The 23,214-nt window shown below is 39.0% G+C and overlaps 1 protein-coding gene across 13 annotated transcripts in view; it reads right to left on the bottom strand.

Moving 5' to 3' along the window:
* The window catches only part of STRBP (spermatid perinuclear RNA binding protein), a 151,173-nt gene that overhangs the window by 34,663 nt on the left and 93,296 nt on the right, over positions 1 to 23,214 (bottom strand). For all 13 annotated transcript variants that reach the window (XR_007923223.3, XR_016211868.1, XM_070056617.2 and 10 more), the window contains 6 exons: positions 17,639 to 17,783; positions 9,531 to 9,622; positions 8,926 to 9,021; positions 7,774 to 7,885; positions 7,030 to 7,127; positions 6,727 to 6,838 (listed from right to left, as the gene is read on the bottom strand). Coding sequence is in view for 11 of the 13 variants with exons in the window: in XM_070056617.2 (XP_069912718.1) it covers positions 6,727 to 6,838; positions 7,030 to 7,127; positions 7,774 to 7,885; positions 8,926 to 9,021; positions 9,531 to 9,622; positions 17,639 to 17,783 (655 nt within the window). In the remaining 2 variants the exon portion in view is untranslated. The remainder of the gene's footprint in view (positions 1 to 6,726; positions 6,839 to 7,029; positions 7,128 to 7,773; positions 7,886 to 8,925; positions 9,022 to 9,530; positions 9,623 to 17,638; positions 17,784 to 23,214) is intronic.

A 23,214-nucleotide genomic window follows, 5' to 3' on the forward strand; every position in this document is an offset into this window, starting at 1 on the left:
TGCTTTCCAATCTCGTTCCCTGTTAATATGCCCATGAAGCAAGAGATAATGGTTCAAGTATTTGATTCCCTGCCACCCACATGAGAGATTTGGATGGAGTTCCTGACCACTGGCTTTGGCCTAACTCAGCCCCAGCTGTTGTGGTCATTTGAGGTGTGAAAAAGCAGACAGAAGATATCTGTCTTTCTCTGTCACTCTGCCTTTCAAATAAATAAATAAATCTTTAGGGGGGAAAAAAAAAAAACAAATGAAAATTTTAAAGTTTGACTACAAGGTAATAAAAATACTAAAGGGGTGGCATTGTGGTACAATGGGTTAAGCTGCCACTTGGACACCCACATCCCGTACTGCAGTGCCAGGTCAAAGCCTAGCTACTCCTTTTCCAATCCAGTTAATGTACCCAGAAGCAGCAGATGATGGCTCAAGTACTTGAATTCTTGCCAATCACGTGGAAGATCCAGATGGAGTTCCTGGCTCCTAGCTTCAAACTGGCCCAGCCCTGACTGTTTTGGCCATCTGGAGAGTAAACCAGTAGACGTAAGAGGGGTGTGTCTGTCTTTGTGTCACCCTACCTTTCAAATAAATATTTTAAAGATATTAATGTCAAAAGAATGCAATATATGTAAACCTGTGCTTAAAAGAAAGCATATCATCTTAATAGTATACACAACAACAAACTGAAAAAAATCAATAATATATTCATCTATCTAACTCATAAAGTTAAAAAAAAAAAAAAGCAAAATAAACCCAAAGAAAGTAGCAGGAGAAAAACTAAGAATAAGAGCAGAAATCAATGAAATAGAACACAAATATATACCAGAAGACAATTCAAGAAAGTTAAAGGTTGAATTTTTCTTCAAAAGAATAACAAAAATCTCTAGTGATAAGATTAGCAAAGAAGAAGAAATGCAATGTATAAAAGAAGACATTACTAAACACAGCACAGACAATAAAGAGTGGATCTCAGGTGGGCATTTAACCTAGTGGCCAAGAAAAAGGTGAAGATGTGCATGTGTCCCACAGTGCATTGCCAGGGTTTGACACCCACTGCCTGCAGGTGCTACTGACTGCAGCTTCCTGCTAATGCAGACGGTGAGAGGCATGGACCGAGTCCCACCCATTGCGGGCATCTGGGAAGTGAACCAGTAAATGTAGAGTTCTCTTTCTGCCTCTCAACTTACTACAGCAACACCACCATCACCACCCCAAAAGGAAGATCTTATGAACTACTTTATGTCAAACTGTTTTTAAATGTGGATGAAACAGACAAATTCCTCAAAAAACACAACTGACTAAAACTGTCATGAGAACACAAGAGTCCTATGCCCATTAAAGAAATCAAAATCATAATTTAAAACCTTTCCACAAAGAAAATCATACGCCCAATGGCTTTACTGATGAATGCCTCTAAACATTTATGGAAAAATTTATTATTATTTTTATAAAAACTCTTCCAACAAAGAGAAAAAAACAAAGAATACTTCCTAATTCTATTTATGAAGGCAGCTTAACCTATAAGCCAAAACTTAATGAAACATTGCAACCAAGGGAAATTGTTGTCCAAACTAATATAAAAAAACTCTGCATTTATAAATTGTTCACAAAAACCCATATTATCCAGAAATAGCATTATCTGTGATAGTCAAATATTTCTGAACAATAAAAATGAACAAACTATTCACATCTGCAACAATCTGGATGGATCCCAGGAGCATTAAGTTGAGTGGGGGAAAAAAAATCTCAAAAACTCACATGTTGTATAATTCCATTTACCCCTGAAATAAGAAAATTATAGATGGAGAACACTTAGTGGTTTCCAGGGTTTAGGGATGGTTAGGGGGAGGGAAGCGGGTTTGACCAGCAATGGATAGAACAAGAAAGGCTTTGTGATGACAGAATAGTTTTTATCTTTTTTTCTAAAGATTTACTTATTTATTTATTTGAAAGACAGAAATATATAGATATATCTTCTATCAATGGGTTCATCCCCCAGATGGCTGCAATGGCTGGAGCTGGGCCGATCCAAAGCCAGGAGATTCTTCCAGGGCTTCCACATGGGTGCAGGGGCCCAAGGACTTAGGCCATCTTCTGCTGCTTCCCCAGCCACATTAGCAGGGAGCTGCAGCTGAGGTAGAGCAGCCACGATTCAACTCAGGACCCATATGGGATGCCACTACTTCTACACCACAGAATTAACCCCAGTTTTATATCTTTTTATAAAAAATATTTATTTATCTATTTATTTGAAAGTCAGAGTTACAGAGAGGCAGAGACAGAGGCAGAGAGAGATTTCTTCCATCTGCTGGCTCACTCCCCAACTGGCCACAACGGCCGCAGCTGAGCTGATCTGAAGCCAGGAGCTAGAAGCATCCTCTTGGTCTCCCCTCCGGGTGCAGGGGCCCAAGAACTTCAGCCATCCTCCATTGCCTTCCCAAGCCACTGCAGAGAGCTAGATTGGAAGTGGAGCAGCCGGGACACAAACGGGTGCCAATATGGGATGCCGGCACTGCAGGCAGCGGCTTTAGCCACTATGCCACAGCACCAGCCCCTAGTCTTATATCTTGATTGTGCTTACAGAAACATACACATGTGATAAAACGGCACAAAATTTATAAATACATTCCACCAATTTCAGTTTTCTGGTTTGGATTATTGTACTAAATTATATAAGATGAAAATCTGGGAGAAACTGAGGATAAGGATCTCTTACTATCTGTGCACTAGCACGGAAGAGGTTAATTAAATAGCCGAATACTAGACATACTTTAAAGTACACAGATAGGATTTGCTGATAGTTTGGATATGGGAATATGATAGATAGGAGTTTCCAAGAGAGCTTGGATTCTAGATATCTTAAGTCTGCAATATCTGTTTGACATCCATGCAGAGACTCTAAAAGAGGCGATTCTCATATTTGGGTCAAAGTTCAAGGGCTGGAGTTTGGAGTCTAAGTACAAATTTGGGACAATCTTCAGAGCACAGAAGGTATTGCAAGTCAAGAGATTAAGTGAAATTCCCTTAAAAGTCAGTGTAGGGGCTGCTTTGGGGCATAGTGGGTAAAGCTGCCACCTGCAGTTCTGGTATCCCGTACAGTCACCGGTTCAAGTCCTGGCTGCTTCACTTCTGATAAAGCTCTCTGTTATGGCCTAGGAGGACAGTGAAAGGTAGTCTAAGTCCTTGGCCCCCCTGCATCTACATAAGAGACCTGGAGGAAGTTCCTAGCTCCTGGCTTCAGATCGGCCCAACTGTGGCCATTGTGGCCATTTGGGAAGTAAACCAGTGGAGGGAAGACTCTCTGTCTCTCTATAGCTCTGCCTTTCAAATAAATAAATAAATCTTAAAAAAAAAAGTCTGTAAGTAAAGGGAAATTGTCTGATGACTGAACACCAGGACACTCAATACCTGCACGTCAGGAAGATGAGGAAGAACAAACAAAACAGCTGAAAAGACTGCAGTGGCACTAAGGAACCAAGAGGAGGCGTGGTAACCCCCAAAAGCAGGACTGCATTTTAGAAAGGGGGTCTGCCAGTACCAGCTATTGCCGAGGATCCAGGGCGACATGAATTTTCACACACTGCCAGCAGGAGCATAAACTATTCAAAATTTACTGGGTCATTTCCTAACCGGAAGCAAATCCCCAGGCCTAGACCTCAGGAAGCCTGCCTGTACACCTAAGAATGCTGCTAACAGCAATACTGTGAATGGCTCCAAGAACTACAGAACCTAAAAGTCCTTCAAATACGAACGGTTAAAGTATAATGTCAGATATTTATAAATGGATACTATAGACCTATTACAATGAGCAAAATATAACCATATGCAGTAACATGAATTTATCCCGAAAATATTGGACAGAAAGAAGCTATTCATAAAAGAAGTGAATATTGGTACAATTCCATTTCTACAAAGTTCCAAGAAAAATTAAGCTAAACTGTTTCAGAAAGCATACACAGGTGGAAAAATTCTAATCAAAACCTAGGAAACCATTTTCAAAAAGTCAGGATTGGTAGTTCATGGGGCAAGAAGCTAAGGATGAGGGATAAATGGATGGTTTCTTAGGAGTTGATAATGCTTTTTTTCTTAGCCATAGCAGTGATCAAGGGATTTAATCTGTACTTTTTTTATTTCATAAAATAAGTAGGGAAGAAAGAAGAGTCCATCTGGCCAAGGTTGCTGGAAAGCTGGCCACTAAATTTAGCAACCTAAAGATCACAAGCAATACTTTGGTAGAGTGGTGAGGAAGAATGATGATTAGAACAGGCTCAAAACAGAACACAAAGTGAAAGCAAAGGAAAAAGAAGAATAGGTCACTCTTTCCAAAAGTACTGCTAACAAAGGGGAGCAGAGAAATGAGACCCTGTTGGGGAAGCTGCAGAATCAATGGAGAGTTTGCTTTCCACTTGCCTTTCACATGCAGAAGGTTTTGATGCTGATGAAAATGACCTAGTAGACAGGGAGGAACTGATGCTGGTGACAGAGAGGGTAACTAACTGCTGGAATAATGTCCACTGGTAGGCAAAAGGGGATGTGACGCAGTGAATACGTAAGAAAGCTAAGAGGCTGAAAAGATTATCCATAAGCAAAAGAGGGAAAGCAAAATGTGAGTACATGAAGCTAGGTTTGGTGGAGTGGTGAGAACAGGCAGAAGCTATCTTCTCATTCCTACTAATCTGAGAAAATAAAGCAAACAAGCTCATCAATAACAAGGAGGTAAAAGAGAATGTGTGAAGTGGGAAAAGATATAAATCATTATCTAGGGAAACTGGAGAACTTTAACTTAGAGGAGGATTGCCAGATAACACAAATAGTCCCTAATAAAGTAATGCCATAGCTTTTAAGGGAGAACAGTTTAAGATGGTTGCTTTTGCTCCAATCATCTTCAGCAACCTGTTATACACACAGAGAAGGTAGAGAGATGGTGTTAGTCAGTCAGAATTCTTCCACAAAGATAGGATCAATAAAGTGAAGGTATATACTAAACTATACATAGTAAAGAGCGATCCAGGACAGAAGGGAGGGGCCAGTGTCATGGCATAACAGGCAAAGCAGCTGTCTGCAACACTGGCATCCCTTACAGGCACTGGTGTGAGTCCTGGCTGCTCCACTTCTTCTTTTTTTTTTTTTTAACAGATTGATTAATTTATTTGAAAGGCGGAGTTACAGAGATGCAGAGGCAGAGGCAGAGAGGTCTTCCATGTACTGGTTTTCCCAAATGGCCACAATGGTCGGAGCTGAACTGATCTGAAGCCAGGATCTTCCTCCGGGTGCCCTACACCGGTGCAGGGACCCAAGCAATTGAGCCATCTTCTACTGCTTTCCTAGCCATAGCAGAGAGTTATATTTAAAGTGGAGCAGCCAAGTCTTGAGCCAGTACCCATATGGGATGATGGCAATGCTGGCAGTGGCTTTATTTGCTCTGCCACAGTGCCACCCCCCATCCTCCTCTAGCCCCTGCCCCTGGTTGCTCCACTTCTGACTCAGGTCCCTGCTAATCTGCCTGTAAAAGCAGCAGAAAATGGCCCAAGGACTTGGGTCCCTGCAGCTATGTGGGAGACCCGGATAAAGTTCCTGGCTCCTGGCTTTGGCCTGATCCATTGTAGCCATTTGGAGAGTGAACCAACGGATGGAAGATCTCTTTCTCTTTCTGTAACTCTGTCCTTCAAATGAATAAATCTTTAAAAAAAAAAAAAAAAGTGAAAACACAAGGAAATCAGAGACTATGCAAAGGTAACAGAATCAGAGATGAGGTTCAAGAACTGAAGTAACAATTCTAAACACAGTGATGACAAAAGGAGAATGGAAAGTGGGAAAAGATGACTATGGGAAGTACAGGTAGAGTTACTGACGAAGACAAGGTCTAAAGTATGTCCAAGGAATGAGCAGCTGAGGAAAGGAACAAGAAAAAATATCTGTGGGAGAAGACGTCAAGGAATTGAAATGTTAGAGTTCTGGGGAAAAAAAATCCATTTGAATACATATTGAAATCTCCAAGAATTACAAGAATAAGGCTTAAATATGAATGTCAGAAAATTAGGTGCTACAGGAATTCAAGTGCAAGGGATAACATCCTTACAGCCAAGGCACAAAATGATTAAGTAACCTGATGAGATCATGCAGCTGGCAGGACGAGAGTGAGAACTTAGGGCTCACAGTCCTACTTTATGCTGTAAGATGACACACCAGCAGTTTCCAGACATTTCAAGGTCTAAAACTAACAAACAAGGGAGTTATGATCGGAACCCAGGTCACACTGACCCTGCAACTCACTTACCCTTCTTTCTGTTGAAACTCTCATTTTAGATATATACTAGTTCAATGGTCCTCATTTTCCTACATGCTTTTCTCTTCCTGTGTATTTTTGTTTTCTGCTTCTTAGTTATAGCACACTTGTAAGCATGAGAAAAAAATGATTAATAATAGTGACAATGTCTCCTCCTGACTTACACTTTCTCTTCTCCTTAGACTGGAAGTCCTCAAAGTATGGTCCCTAAATTTATGCAATAATGGATTCTGGCCAACATAACCTAATGAGTTGGTAACTAATAAGAATAAAAGATGGTAAACTGATGTCACTGATGGGAACAGAAGTCAGGAAGTAAAACCATAAGCTGTCTTATACATGGCTTAGATGAACAATTATTAAGTTCACTCAACTCTAACAAGAGATGAAACCATGACCACCACCACTGCCAACCCCGAACCCCAGTAAGAAAGGTTCACACTCACCTTCTTTATCAGTAACTGACCAGGAATACTTCTGAAAAGGCTTACTTGATGGAAGGGGATCCATCTCCAGCACTTTATAAATCTGGCCAAAGGCTGATAGTCTGAGTGCATGCTGAAGAACAAAACATTTTATTCAATCAAATTTCAATAGCCTTTTGAACAGCTAGCTAAAAAAACATTCACTAAACGTTGATGGTATGACAGCACAAATCCCTACAACAAACAAGAAAAAAACTTCAAACGGAACAATTCAGAACGTAAATTAATACCTAACAAAACACAATGATACACCCCGTCTTCTACCTGTGCACTGTGGGTAATATCTTCCTTCTGCTGAATGGTCATATAGCTCAGAGCATCTGTCGGGTCTCGCTCACAAGGATCATGAAGACCAGGACCCCCTTTGGCAAAGGAAAAGGAAAAGCATAGGTAGCACTTAAAACTGAGTTTAGAATTTTAGTTAACTAACACAAAAGAGAGAGAAGAAAAAAACCGAGGAACTAAATTAAAGGTCAGCTCAATTAAGCAGAGTAAAAAGGACATTCATTTTCGATGTTAGCACTTAAATGTCCTTATTTTATTCTCAAAGTCACTTGTCATATCTAACACCAAAATTGAGTCTGACTCTGATAATTTAGAAACAGATCCATGAATCATCTCAAATCTTTAGAAAGATAACATATGGAAAATAAGACAAAATTTATTTTTTTCCAAATTTAACACCAGACTGCGAACAGAATTAACTTCATATATTTTAACTAAACATCTACATTTCCAAGTTCAGAGCTCTAGGTAAAGCAAGTTCATAGCAGACACAATAACTTATTAGTACCCTTTATGTTAGTACATATAAAACACAAATTATATAATTATTTAAAAAGAGCTTTAAAGCACTTTTATAATATGCATTCTAGTTGCAAAAATTCCAAGCAAAAGATACCTAAGCAACATTTTCCTGTGCAGAGGATAAATTTAGTATATATTTAGAAAAATAATCTAAAATGAGATTTTTCTGATTCTTCTGCCTTCAGAGTTTGAAACCCTTACCAGGAAGTAGTATTCCAGATGCCAAACACTCCATTACTCGTCTCAAGGCCTCCCCAGCGCCCAAAGGTCTATTACAAGTACCTATAGACTTTTCACATATAAGCTCTAGTGGCTAGAAGATATTAAATTACAAATTAGTACATGCACCAAGTGTTAAAAGGATTCCAGTTAAAATGTGAGCTGACATTTCTATTTATAAGGGAGGCCAAAAAGTGAAAGTCAATTTAATATTTAGGGCTCACTTAACCTTTTCCCCATGAATATCAACTTTTACCCCAGCCAAAGTTTTAAAATCAAGCATTTCTGAGATAATATTTACAGAAAACATTTTTGTAACAAAAATTTTATTTTCAGTTATGCTACACTGCAAGGATCACTAGAGAAGCTATGGTCATCCAATTCATTTAACAAAGATTACACAAGCCTTCATGTAAGTTAGTAGTAGCTAATAACTAGCCAGTACAAAAAATCCTAGCCCACTTACCTCTCATTTAACTTAGTATAAGTAAGCACTCAACCTACAATTATTTCAATTTAAGAATTGAAATCTCAATTTCAGAAGCCTGCTGCAAGTCCTATAATTAGAATAAACAAAGGACCAAATCTCCTTATTTAATAAAACATAAACTAAGAATGCAACATCAATCACTGTATTAATTTATAAATGACCTTCCCAGCCTCATTTGTTTTAGAATGTTATGCTGTAGTCAACTGTAAGTCACTTTCACAACATAGAACTTATGTCCATAATCTCCTGACACATACTGTCTGCCTGACTTTATTTACCAATGTGGACAACAGCCTATCAGGCAATTTCCACTGTAACGTAAGACAGCACTGGAAGACAAACAGGCCAGCCAAGGAGGCTTCTGTGGGCAACAGATGACCAGAGAGTGATCAACCATCAGCCCAGCATCAAGAGCAGAAAGACACTTCTTAAAGATACAAAACCTTTTAAGCAAAAATAAAAATTTCAGGTTCTGTAACATCACTATGATAAGAGTTACATGCATTAAATTAAAAAGAATTCACTTTTAAAAGATTTTTTTTAAAGAATTTTTTTCCAGAACAAAAAAACAACACCACATTGGATAACTCAGAAAATAGCCAATTTATACCAATAGATTATTTTAACCTTATGGCAGTACTCACCCATCCTTTTAGCGGTGCCCATGTGGGAACTCTGTTGCACAAATCACGGAGAATGCGGAGGACAATTACACATGATTTTAATCCATTTGCCCTTGCCTAAAACAAACAAAATTATTCCAATATCCCTGTTGAAACCCATTCGTCACTGATCATGATTAGGGTTCTTTAAAATGCATTCTAATTAACATATCATTCATCAGTTATCAAGAAACCAAAAACAATAAGTAGTAAAATTATGGTTTGGAAAGGCAGATTTTACAGTAAAAAGAGAATAAAACTTCTTTTGTAGCCTGATGGCAGTTCCATTTCAGGCAACCAGCTACCTTAATTTTTAGCTTTTATCAACCTTGTTGGTATTTTATAAAATTTCACTTGAATTCAGAACACTGAATCAAAAAAAAACACTGTGTCACAATAAATCATCATTAATCATGGAAGTTATACCAAGCACTTTACCTAAATTAATTCATTTACTCAAACATCCACCATATTAGCTAGAAAGCGACCCCCATTTTACATAGAATATACACAAACTAAGTGGCAGTTGTTCCAAATGAAACCTGCACACAGCTACAGTACCAATAAAATAGTAACAAAGAGCCAACCTGAAACCATTTAGCATGTCGAAGAGATGCCAAGGCGTTCAGGCATTTCTGCCTGTCCAGTAAGTCCGGAGGATCTTTCATCGCAACATTTTCTAATGGTAAAATGGGATAAACAGAGACAGATACAATTTGATCAAGGGGTTCCTGTCAAATTACCACACAATAAAAAAGAAAAGAATAGCAGCATCTGAGTGAACCAATAAGGCTCCCAGTAATTTTCTTTATTTACTTTGTGCCTTTTTAATTATGTGCACTACAATTATTTAAGTAAACAGTCATCACAGTAGTCTGTGCACAAGCACGATGGAACATACAGGAATTCAATAAAAAAAAATACATGACCAGACCACTGCTACATACAATCTGGGATCTTATTAAGCATGGATAACATCAAAGGGCACAAAATAAGTATGTAGCACTTTTTCCTGGGGTGGGGCAGGGAGGTGAACAGGGAATCTGACCGATAGCATTAAAAACTTCACTTTATGGAAGAAATACTCATCCCTGATCAGTTGTTAAGCAATACAATAATCAGTTTGAGATTCACTGAAAATACACTGAGTATGCCACAAATTTTTTTTTAGGATTACATGAACTCATTCAGCAAGATAACTATTAACACAAACTTTACCCATTGATGAGAACTCAAGTTTTACCTTGGAATTCTCTCATTATTTCTTTCCTAAACCAAAATTACTAAAACTGAAAATATAAAATTGAAATATCTTTTTAAAAAGACAGCAAGGACTACTATCTAATTATGGCCTATTTGACTTGCCTTTAACATTGGATTAGGCAGCCCAAGGCAATGAAATTAAAACTTTGAACATGTGAGCAATGACAAATATCCATACTTGGGAAGAGGTCACATAGTACTAAAACCAATCAATACTAAATGGGGCCAGCGCTATGGCGCAGTGGGTTAACACCCTGGCCTGAGGCGTCAGCATCCCATATAGGTGCCAGTTTGAGACCCTGCTGCTCCCCTTCCTGTCCAGCTCTCTGCTATGGCATGGGAAAGCAGTAGAAGATGGCCCAAGTCCTTTGGCCCTTGCACCAGCGTAGGAGACCTGGAAGAAGCTCCTGGCTCCTGGCTTCGGATCGGCGCAGCTCCAGCCGTTGAGGCCATTTGAGGGTTGAACCATCGGATGGAAGACCTCTCTCTCTCTCTGCCTCTCCTCTGTGTAACTCTGACTTTCAAATAAATAAATATTAAAAAAAATTAATACTAAAGCCAAATTTCCTTTAAGCTATTAGGAAATATGGTTTAAAATTTTTTTTAAATCTCAGTGCACTAAATGCATACATCATATCAACATTTCTTGAGTAGAAGCTTGTCTAAACCAAGTAAGTCAGATTAATCTCTTTCACTTAAATGTAAGGGAGGCCAAACTGGTTAATACTGGTTGGTATTATCATAATGGTAATACTTAATTTGTTAGTGTATTTGTGTGTGTCAACTGATGCAATATAGAAGTTTTTAATAGGGCACAAGAGCATTGAGATACCTTCTGGTTTCCTGTCACCAGAGGATTCCGTTACAGCAAACTCAATAAATCTTTAAGATTTATTTATTTACTTGAATAGCATAGTTCAGAGAGAGAAGGAGGACAGGGAGAGAAAGAAGGAAGAGAGAGAGAGAGAGAGAGAGAGAGAGAGAGAGAGAGAGTGTGTGTGTGTGTGTGTGTGTGTGTGTTGCATTTGCTGGTTCATTCCCCAAATGGCCAAAACAGCCAGTGTGGGCCAGGAGCCTGGGATTCCAACTAGGTCTCCCACATGGGTGCAGGGGCCCAAGCACTTGGGCCATCTTCTGCTGCATTCCCAGGCACATTAACGGGAAGCTGGTTAAGAAGTGGAACAACTGGGACTCAAACTGGCATTCATACAGGATGCCAACATCACAGGTGGTGGCTAAAATAGCTGTGACACAACACCAATCCCTTAATGTTTATTCTAATTGACTGAACACCTGAGTTAAAACTGAATGCATAATGCTCAACAGAAAACAAATCTTGTAAGGGAAGAACTGTGATTTCTTTGCTGATCCAACATTCTAAAAGCTTTAGTGCTACACACTTATTTTCTGACCAGGTGAGCTCTACAACAGGTATTTGCATTGTTTTTCTACCAACAAATTCACAACACAAGGCCTTATGAAATGGGAAGAATTGTTAATTTGGATTTATTTGTAAACATATTCACTTCACAGGTGATGCAGACCCTGGATTTGTTCAACTTTGCTTTATAGTCATAGAAAATATAAAACTAATTCACTTTAATATTTTTCCATCAAAATGTTTAAGTGCGGTCAATACAAGCATCTGTGTAAAGCTCACATACCAGATAAAACTACCATAAAAGAATGACCAGAATCTCAAAAGTTAGATACAACAAAGGTTGACTGACTGCTAAAAGTAATATAATCCCAATAAAAGGTATGGAGCTTGCTTATTTTTTAAGACTTCAATTTTTAGATAAATAGTAATGCAAGCTAAATTTTACCCTATTGTCTTATCAAGTAGGGATGTCAGGAAGAGCGACAATGGAAGAGGGAAATGAGGTAAAGGAAGTTTGGGTAGGAAGAGACAAGGTAACCAAACTCTTTTTGTACTTTCTATTATTTTTGTCTGACTGTGATATGGAAATTTTAAATAGGGGACAATGATAAGATATTTTGATAAATTCATCAGAAAGATTATAAACACAAACACTTATTTTAAAAAAGAAATCAAGACATCAGCTTGCTACAGACAGTCAACATTTGCAGAAAACAGATTCTGCTAGAGAAATAAAGGGACAAGCACTGAACAGAAGACTTGCATAGGATCCTCTTTGTGTCAGCATAAGAATGTCCATGTTTCTTCATGCTCTGACAATCCAAAAAATCAGAAGACCCAAAATATTCATGAGGCCAGAAATAGCAAAGGAGACATAATAATTCACCTCATTTTATCTTCTTCAAAGTTTTTTATATTTCAACAATATAAATTCATATTGCATTACAAAGCTGCTTACAGGCCCAGCTGGCCTATTTTATGTAAATAATAATATACAATTTATATATTTTAAATCATTAAAAAAAGCTTAATTAATGTTGCAGTCACAAAATTGTTTCTGGAAAAAAAAACACTGCTATTTCTGGTAGAAGAACCTCAAACTTATTATTTTTTAGCTTTAATATAGGTGTCTCATTTTGTGGGGATGCAAAGCTTTTGACATAAAAAGACATCCCGGAATCGGCTACTAGAAACAACACTACCATGAGCCATTTCATTTTTTCCTACAATGACCACAAAAGACAGGGATATGTTGATGTGACCAAAACAACAAATCAAAGAAAAACAGCTTTTAAAAATTACTACTCAGTAAGCTGACATCAGAGCATGAAGGTACATACAACATGCTGAACAAGAGAAACATTGGGAAGAAGTTATGACGGCTAGTCGTGTTTCTTTGTTTAATGTTAGCTCGGTGACCAGAATCACACCACAATGTTGTAAATGCTGTTCAGCTGCTCTCCAGTCTCACATGCAAGCCGACTACCTGTCCCAGGGAACAAAACACTAACCGGGCAATGAGGCAGGGAAGTATCAAATATGTTGTGTTAAAGGAGGAACAATATGTTTAGAACTTGGGCTCTCCAAAGGTAAAATCATTGAGCTGGAATACCGTGAGGGGCTCTCTGACAATCAGGGTGAAGCTGAGCTACTGAGTTTATACTGACAGAATTTTCCAGTTAGCCTAAGGATAACCTGGTAGCAACCTCTTTCTCAATCCCCTGAAGCCTTCTAGAGAGAAGACAATAATGCCCCAAGCCACTCTCCATGCAAAACATCAGGTCACAGAAATGTGGACCGGTAAGGTGGCAAGATGGTAGAACATAGAAAGCACTGTTCTAATCTCCATTAAGATCCTCACTTACGGGGCCGGCGCTGTGGCGTAGGGGGCAAAGCTGCTGCCTGTAGTGCCGGCATCCCATATGGGCGCCGGTTCAAGACCCGGCTGCTCCACTTCCAATCCAGCTCTCTGCTATGATCTGGGAAGGCAGTAGAAGATGGCCCAAGTGCTTGGGCCCCTGCACCTGTGTGGGAGACCCAGAAGAAGCTCCTGGCTCCTGGCTCCCAGCTTCGGATCAGTGCAGCTCCAGCTGTCACGGCCAACTGGGGAGTGAACCAGTGGATGGAAGACCTCTCTCTCTCTCTCTGCCTCTAAAGAACCTCACTTAGTAGGACTTTTCCTCAGGCGCGGGGCAGTTGGCTGATAGCTAAAGATAATGTTTACAGATTCACTCTGGATACTGTAGACTGAGCAGTTGGGGAAAGAAGGAGAAGAAAGTCTGTGGCATCATCTTACTCCCAGCTGTCATCCCTGATTGTGAGAATCTATTGTCCTGACCTCAGGACACATGGAGTGAACTGACGGAGTTAGAGGGACTAATATTTGAAAAGGAACTCTTGGGCAAATTCTCTGCCAACTCCTGAAAAAAAAATCCTTGTACTGAGTACAAAGGTTTGTGTTAGTCTAAACTATAAGAAATCTCTTTAGTTTCCTCACCCACCTGTTTGCAAATCACACTACAAATGTAACAGTTGTTTTGTCACCCTAACAGCAAATATACTTCTCATCTAAAATCACAAGCACCAGAAGAAACGGAGACCGCCTGGTGAGTGCTAAAGCACCCACGCGGTAATTCCACTCAGGATCGAAGAGAGGTCTGCACACCGGACTTTGAATGTGAGGGGCTGGGCAAAATGTGAGAATTTCTCCTTTACAAAACGAGGCAACGACTTACCTCACAGGGCTGTTGTGAGGGTTTTTTAAATAACTCATATATGAAGAAATGCTTATCATGCAACAGGCTTTAAAATATCTTAACAGAGATAAACAAACCTTCTATATATTGCTTGAGCTATAAGATGCTAGTCATTGTTATAATACACATTTCCATGAACTTTTTCAAGACCCTAGTATGTATGGATTTCAAAAATCTTTGCAGCAAAATAAATTCCACTTCTTTTTCATTTTTATTTATTTATTTTCATTTTATTTGAAATGTAGAGAGACTGAGACAGAGATAGCTTCCATCTACTGGTTCATTCCTTAAATGCCCACAACACCCAGGGTTAGAAAGGCTCAGGTCAGGAGCCAGGAACTCAATCCAAGTCTCCTGTATGAGTAGCAGGGACCCCATTACTCGAGCCAACATCTGCTGCAGCAACGGAGACTCGAACCAGGCTCCCAGACAAGGGACGGGGCACCCCCAGCAGCATCCCAACCACTGGGCAAAGGCTCACCCCTAATCTTAACTTTCAATTTCCTTTTTCCATTAATTTGTTGAAATACCTTAGTAACTAATGTTAAAGTTAAAACTGAATACAAGGTCAGTGCTTTTTCTGTGTTTTTCTTAGCAGGAAACATGTAATAATAGGGAAAGTTATTTTACAGGGCCTTCCAAAAGAATCTTACTTGTGAAATAGTAACCACTGCCAAGGAGACTCACTATGTACCCTTGCAACTGAAAATGTAAAAGGTGATTTGAAGTAAACACTTAGACCTACTTCTGCACACACAACCCTGAAGAGGCAAGACTGATGCTGTAATACTCCCCAATCCACTGTTCTGTCTGGTCTCAATCATGTTATACCTTTCTTTAGATTTTACCCACTACGTGGAAGTTAAGAGAGGGAAGAGAAAGACAGGACAAGTGTGCGTATTGTGAAGTTCATTGTGGCGGAATCTGATGTGGCCGGTGGGAGTGCTGGCCCAGAGAGGGGGAAGCTGAGATACCACAGGAAAATATCTCCAAGAAAATGTTTTGTCTTTTTTTTTTTTTAACCAGGAGAAATAAAATGACTAGAAACTGGGGCAAAGGGATTGTGTGAGTATGTGTGTGTAGAAAATTTTTCAAACTCAGGAATACCTAGAACCTGAATAAATTGTATGCTTTCATCCCATGCAGCTCAAAGGCATTACATGAAGGAGATGAAACACTTGTCTAATGTGAGATAACAGAGTTATGTAACTCAGGTCTCAAATGCTTAATTATGCTGGATCATCCTGCCAACAAAGAACAAAAAATGTCTTTGACAAAGCCCAGGTTAGATAAAATGAGCGAATTATAAAAGATTGAGTCAACAAGGCTGGAATGTTAAGGACAATGGCAAAGCAAATCTTTCTGCCACTCAGAAAAAGAGGCAGTAACATGTGTTAAACATTAGAACCAAGTTGATTCCTTCCCTTACCTGATCCCACACACCAGCTGATGAGACTCAGCTCAGAGGTCTTTGGATCCTTTAGTAACTTAAACACCTTGAACAGAGACTACGACTCTCCTACTTGATTACAAATTCCATTCTATAATAGTTGTCTAGCAAGGGTACAACACATGAAGACTCTGTTTTCAGCTTCTCAGAACAGAAATTAAAATTTTAAGGGCAATAGACTAATCTTAAAGGCATCATTGAAAGTTATAACAATATGCCAGGTAAGTATATAAAACCACAGGGAAAAAGAAGTGTGATGTTCCCATAATATTTTCTAAAAGGCAATGGAAGGAAGGAATCCTGACAGGTATAAATGAACAAACACATAATTAACCCAGTCCATGGCAACTTCATTCTGTCTCATCTCTCTCTCTCTCCTCAACTAGATTTTAATAATACCTAACATTACAGTGCTACTTAGAAATGGGTGGTTTTATACTTTATACTAACAAGTCAAGGAGAATACAGCTTACCAGAATTAACATTCATCTTGACACACCAGAAATCAGAAACCATAGTTCTGCTGTTAAAAAATTAAGTCATTTAAGGCTAGTTCTTCAGAGGTGCTATAGGTACTATTAAAAAAAAAAAAAAAAGTACAGGCATAAACCTAACTTTAGATTGGATGCACTATGATTTCAAATGTGTGTGGTTTATATGTGCTGGACATGGGATAGCCAATTTTAGTTATACCAAAAAAGGTCTTCTTAAGAGTCTGTCATTTTTACTTTAAGTGATACCCTGAGTTATGTCTGCTTAAAATCAAAATGCTAATTTCACTGACAAACATGCCATTTTCTACCCTTATCACTAACCTGAAAAATAAGCTGACCAATATTTCTTACCACATTCGTATTTCAGTAAGAACAGTACGCAATGTTTACTGAAAGCCTAGTGATGAAAAATAACATCAAGGAATCCCTATTGGCCAGATAGGCTGTACTGCCTCTAAGCAGTTAAGAGAGTGGCCAGCTGGTCACAGGTGTGATACAGGAGAAATGGCAAGTTTATAGGGACAGGACTGAGAGGCAGAAACAAGCTAATCTCACAGGATAAAAAAAACCTGATAAACAAAACATGACAACAAAACTACCAGTAAATCAATAAATTTCTATTATATAAGGATGAGATTGACATACAACAATTCTCCTTAACCCCAGAAGAAAGCTTAAAGTATGATCCTCATTCTTATACATATCAACTTCAAACTATAACAGGGTCGTAAACTTCTCAGGAAAAAAAAATCCTACTAGAGATTATTTATTAAAGAACAAAAATCTAATTATATTCCTTACAGTATAAAACTAATCCATACATGGGCAATTAATTAAAACATAAATCTCACAAGCATATACACTATTAGGAGGTAAGAGCAACATACAAGTGAATAATTTTTAAACAATTACTGAGTGACTTTGAAAACAATTCTGTATTGGACCACATTTGATACTGAAATCTGACCATTAAGCCAAAATACAAATAGATTGGCTGATACCAATAACTTAATGCAAAACTAGACCAAAAAAACCACCACAACAAAATGGTATAAAAATTAGTTAGGACCAACACAATAAGCACAAGTTTTTTTTAATAAATATATTTTATATTTTGAACTTGTATGTTTTTCCAAAATACAGCAATTATACAGACAGAAAAGTCATTCAAAATACTATGGGTTGCATAAAACAAATGAAAGACTGTTATTTCCTGAATCCAAAAAGCATAATTAACATAGCATTCAAGAGAGCTATTCTATAATCAAAACATACACAAAAACGTATGTATATATACACATACACATATATATATATATACACTTATTTATATACACACACACAAGCATACCTCCATCCTTCTTCTCCCATTCATCCCTAATGAGGGGGGAAGTAAGTATCACCTTCAAAGTTAGTGTGGGCTCTTTTGTGTTCCGAATTATAATAGAGGCCTCATTTACACATTGCTCCACTTGGTATTTCTCTTCTGTGAGCTTCTAAAAGTCACCAAGATGTCAAAAACACACAATTAGATTGAAATTTCAAAAAACAAATGCTTGCACTAAATTCTCAAATGGTAATAACTATTTGCACTACTCTGCTGAAAGAGTAAAATAAACCCCATAGCAAGTCCTTCATGAGGGGTAATGCTTCTCTCCTCCCAAGTTACAAGTAAACCCTCTCTCATTATCCCTCAAAAAGTAACCCCATGACACCCACCCACCCAACCAGTTACCAAGCAATATTTGAAGCTATTCTTTTTAATATTTGAAAACAAATTGCAGCAGCAGCATTTTGTGATAAAGAGTTAATTATTGTCTCTGAAATTATTAGAGGACTACTGTGTGAAATAATAAATGGCTGAGAATGCTTTCTAAAACAACGGTTTTTTGACAGAACAGCCTAAATAGGAACTCCTACCTGCCAGGAATTTTTGACTTATAATAAGACTATGTAGGTTTTTAAAGAGAATTGAGTATACCTGAATGAAAAGAAATATCTGCAAACAATGACTCACAAGGCCAAAAAATGTAAAAAGTAGTGTCTTCCTTTCTGCTACAGCAGGTCTTAGATCATTCCAGTGAGATCTACCATTAGGGGACAAATCATCTGACATCCACAAAGAAATCTACATTGCTTCTCTTAACATAAAACTATAAATATACAATTAGGGGCCTTTCACAAAATAATCACCCAATTATAATCACATAGTAAGTTATGCCCAATATATTACTATACACTAGATGATTTAATAGTAAGTTATACAGGGCCTTTCTTGGTGATGAAATTTAGTACCACTATAAAACAGTCAGGGTAAATGGAGACATTACTAGGTCTCTGGCTCATTGGTGCATATGGAAGAACTCAAAGCAATCTACGTAAGAATAGTATTTTACCATTAAACATGCCCCCAAAAGGAGGAAATAAAAGCTCATCCTCATTTAGAACACAGGAACAAACTCAAGGAAGCAGAAGATCAAGGAGTGGATCGTAAAACCAGAACCTAAATATAAAGAACCATGAAACACAAAACTGCTCACATTCATTTTGCCACTAAAAAATAATTAAAGATGTGTCCTAGACAAGGAACCCAACTAAAATTTTCAATTATGTATGCAGATCACCCTAAGATACACTTAAAGGAATAAGCTTATGGTATGAATTTTGGACTAGACTAATTTTAAGTGATTTCTGCTTTTGGTCATGTTCCTCCTTTGCTCAAAGAAGCTCTAAGGTCACCCTAGAAAAACAGAGGACAAAGGAATGGAACTTAGAAAACTGAAAAGTTTTGCTATGGCAAATGCTCCCCCAAATTGTCTTCTCACTCTTTTTACTTATTTGAGAGACAGAGAGTGAGCGCCCATCCATTTGTTTTACTCCCAAAATGCTTGCAATGGCAGGGGCGGGGCTAGGACAAAACCCAAAAACTGAGAACCCAATCCAGGTCTCCCATGTGGGAGCTGTCACCTGCTGCTTCCCAGGGTCTGGATGACCAGAGCTGGGTATTGAATCCAAACGCTCTGATATGGGATGTGGATATCTTAACTGGGTTCTCACCCTGAGGAATAAGCTTTCTAACACATAAGAAAATAAGATCATACTGGTTTCCCACACATACACCATGAAAATGGGGAAAGGGGTTGAATGGGAAAGCCACACTTTATTTACTAAAAAAATTATTAAGTCATAGTAATACCTATGTGCTTGTGTGTATGCAGGTACTTCAAAAAGGTCAGGGAAAACTGCGTTAAAAGATGTTTGTGGAGCTGGCATTGTGGCAAATTGTTTGTGTCCCAGCTGTTTCACTCCCAATCCAGCTTCCTGCTAAGGGTCTGGGAAACACAGCTGAGGATGAACCAAGTGTCTGGGACCCTGCACCCACATGGGAGACTCAGATGAAGCTCCGGGGCCTTGGCTTCTGCCTGGTCCAGCCCCGGCCATTGTGGCCATCTGGAGAGTGAACTAGCAGATAGAAGATCTCTCCTCCCTCCCTCCCTCCCTCCCTCTCTCTCTCTTTCTTCCCCTTTCTCCTCCCTCTCCCTCTCTCCCTTTATGTAACCTGACTTTCAAATAAATACATCTTTAAAAAAAATAAAAGTTTGTGGGGCCAGCACTGTGGCACAGCAGGTTAAACCACAACTTGTGACACTAGCATCTCATATATAGGAGTACCTATACATGTCATTCAGCTTCTGATTCAGCTCACTGCCAATGCACCTAGGACCCTGCCACCAATGTGGAAGACCAGGATGGCATTCCAGGCTCCTGGTTTGAGCTCGGTCCAGCCCTGGCTGTTACAGCCATCTGAGGAGTGAGTTGGTAGATGGAAGCGCACTAGAGCTCTCTGCCCACCTTTTTTTTTTTTTAATCATGTGGTCTTTCAAATAAATAAATAAATATTTTAAATAATATGTATTTATTTTGGTGCAAAAAAATTTTGAAAGCCAAGCATAGTCTTTTATAATATGCATTTTCCATGAACTTTTTGAAAACCCCCTTATATATGAGTACACATCTATAATGCGAGATTAACATATAGTTTTCAATCAAATTTTACAGGGAAATGTACCTCTACCCACATACAGATTCACTCTTAGAAAATTCCATTTGCTATGTTAAACTAGAGTTCTCATAATTTCCACCAGTGACCTTAACAATTCAGATCTCCTATTTTTCCTAAGACAGTCTTTTTAACAACATAGTTTTTCTTTTTTAGCCTTCTCTAGCCTAAAAAGTCTCAATCGCCTCAAATTTGAGATGGTCTACACAGCCCGGCTTTCTCCTATGTTGCTCCCATGAACACTTGCTAACTCAACAAAAGCATTCTGGGGCCAGAGTTGGAGCACAGCTCATAAAGCCACTGCTTGCAACACTGGCATCCCATACAGGCACCAGTCCAGGCTGCTTCACTTCTGATCCAGCTCCCTCCTAACGGACCTGAGAAAAGCAATGGAATATGGCCCACGTGCTTGGGCCCCTGCCTACTATGTGGGAGACCCAGATGAAGTTCCTGATTCCTGGCTTCAGTGTGGCCCAGCTTTGACAGCTGTGGCCATTTGGGGAGTGAATCAGCAGATGGAAGATCTCTCTCTTTCTCCCCCTCTCTTGGTTACTCTTTCAAATAAATTAATTAAAAGAAACTTTAAAGCTGTGATGCCCACAATAAAAGTTGTCACACTCAGAAGAACAATAGAGTTCACAGAAACGTGATATGCACAGAGAAAGCTCTATTAATGCAGACTGAAGCTTGGCCCAATATTCTCTATCTTCAAAACTGGAGAGATGTGATAGATTTTTAGAATAAGAACTCTGAATTACTATAACAGTATTGCTTAACCTCTTTTCAACACCTGACACACCTGTAGATAGGGAATATGTCTAGTGTCATAAGAAACAAGACTCATTAAAAGGAGCAGCAAGTGTGAGAGAGTTAACACAAAGCCTCTAGTAGGGGAACAGAAAGCCTCTTAAATAGGGGCCAGCATTGTCGTGCAGTAGGTTAAGTCGCCACCCCCAATGCTGGCATCCCATCCAATCCAGCTCCCTGTTAGAGTGCCTGGGAAAGCAGTGGAAGACAGCCCAAATGCCTGGGCCCCTGCACCCGCGCAGGAGACATGGATGAAGCTCCTGGCTCCTGGCTTCAGCCTGGCCCAGCCCCAACCGCTGAGGCCATCTGGGGAATCAAACAAGAGGATGAAAGATCTCACTCTGTCTCTCCTTCTCTCCCTCTAATTTGCCTTTCAAATAAATAAATAAGTCTTTAAAGAAAAAAAAGCCTCTAATATGCTCAATCCTAGGATTATTACTTTATTATGCACTCAAGAGAAACAATATCTGTCAAACAAAAAGCAGAAATACATATTACAATCTAAAACAATATAAAAATAATGGGAACAAGGGGAATTTTATTAATATTTTAAAAGATTTATTATAAGGAGAGGGAGGACAGTAGTGGAAGGAGAGGGGAAGAATATAGGGAGGGAAAGAAGTGGAAGAGAGGTGGTTCACTCCTCAAATGTCCACAACAGTCAAGTGTGACCTAGGCCAGGAACCCCATCCTGATTTCTCACATGGGGGGCAGGGACTGAAGTACTTGAGTCATCTTCCACTGCCTTCCTTGGCACATTAGCAGAGAAGGGATGCCGGTATTGCAAGCTGTGGCTTAAACTGCTGTGCCACTACGTTGGCCATCAGTATTCTTAAAATAAAAAGTTTAGTTAGCCAAAAACCCATTATTGAACTTCCCATTTCACAAAACTTTATAAAATCCATGTTATTTACCACTCCTGTTCCCCTGAATGATCACAAAAGGATTCAGAAAGGAAACAAATTTAACTCTAGAAAACGTTGTAAAATATTTCCCCATCAAAACTGAAAGAGGAAAGCCAAATATGCCCTGTAACTTAGAAAACCGTAGGTTAAGATTTAAGACAGATTGGCCGGTGCCATGGCTCACTAGGCTAATCCTCCGCCTGAGACACCGGCACCCGGGGTTCTAGTCCCGGTCGGGGCGTCGGATTCTGTCCTGGTTGCCCCTCTTCCAGGCCAACTCTCTGCTGTGGCCAGGGAGTGCAGTGGAGGATGGCCCAAGTCCTTGGGTCCTGCACCCCATGGGAGACCAGGATAAGTACCTGGCTCCTGGCTTCGGATTGGCGCAGCACACCGGCCGTGGCAGCCATTTGGGGGGTGAACCAATGTAAGGAAGACCTTTCTCTCTGTCTCTCTCTCTCTCTAATTCTGCCTGACCCCAAAAAAAAAATTTTTTAAGACGGATAGGTAATATAAAACAATGCCCAAAAATTAACATATAACAATGTCTCAAAACATAATACAAATATGTCAAAAGATTAAAAAAAAAAAAGTAATGACTTTAAAGGTCAGTTGGTGGATATTAAAGAATGTGACCCAGTAACAAACTGATAAAAACAAATTTAGAATTTTTACCACTTGAAAACTGCTTTTAGAAGAAAGACAAAGAAAAGAAGCCAAAAAGCAACAAAGGGGCATTCAACACCTAAAGTTTCAACCTAGACGCTGACATCTATTTCAGTGACACTGATAAGAGCACAAACTGATGGGAAATCATTTAAAAAGCTGTAATCTAATTAGATACAGATTATACATATCTGAAACTAAAAGATGATTCTAGAACTGACCCTTGGGAGAGCTGGCAGGGCAGGTCTCCCTAGGATCAGAGTCCCAGATTGATTGCCTCAAGCCATGAAAAGCCTTTAGTAGCACCTCCAGAGAGCATTCAACACTGAAATTTTCCAAAAACATCCAATGTGAAAATGGTTTGAAAACCAGGATACTGATTTTTCCTTAAGAGTCTTCAATTTTAAAAGTAATCATCTATAAAAGTTATCAAGGCTCATTCCAATCTTTGTTTTCCACATGACAACAACCCTTCCAAGAATTTTATAATGC

The sequence above is a fragment of the Oryctolagus cuniculus genome, chromosome 1, assembly GCF_051225735.1.
Source record: "Oryctolagus cuniculus isolate XC-2025 breed Fujian yellow rabbit chromosome 1, ASM5122573v1, whole genome shotgun sequence".
Classification (NCBI taxonomy): Eukaryota; Metazoa; Chordata; class Mammalia; order Lagomorpha; family Leporidae; genus Oryctolagus; species Oryctolagus cuniculus.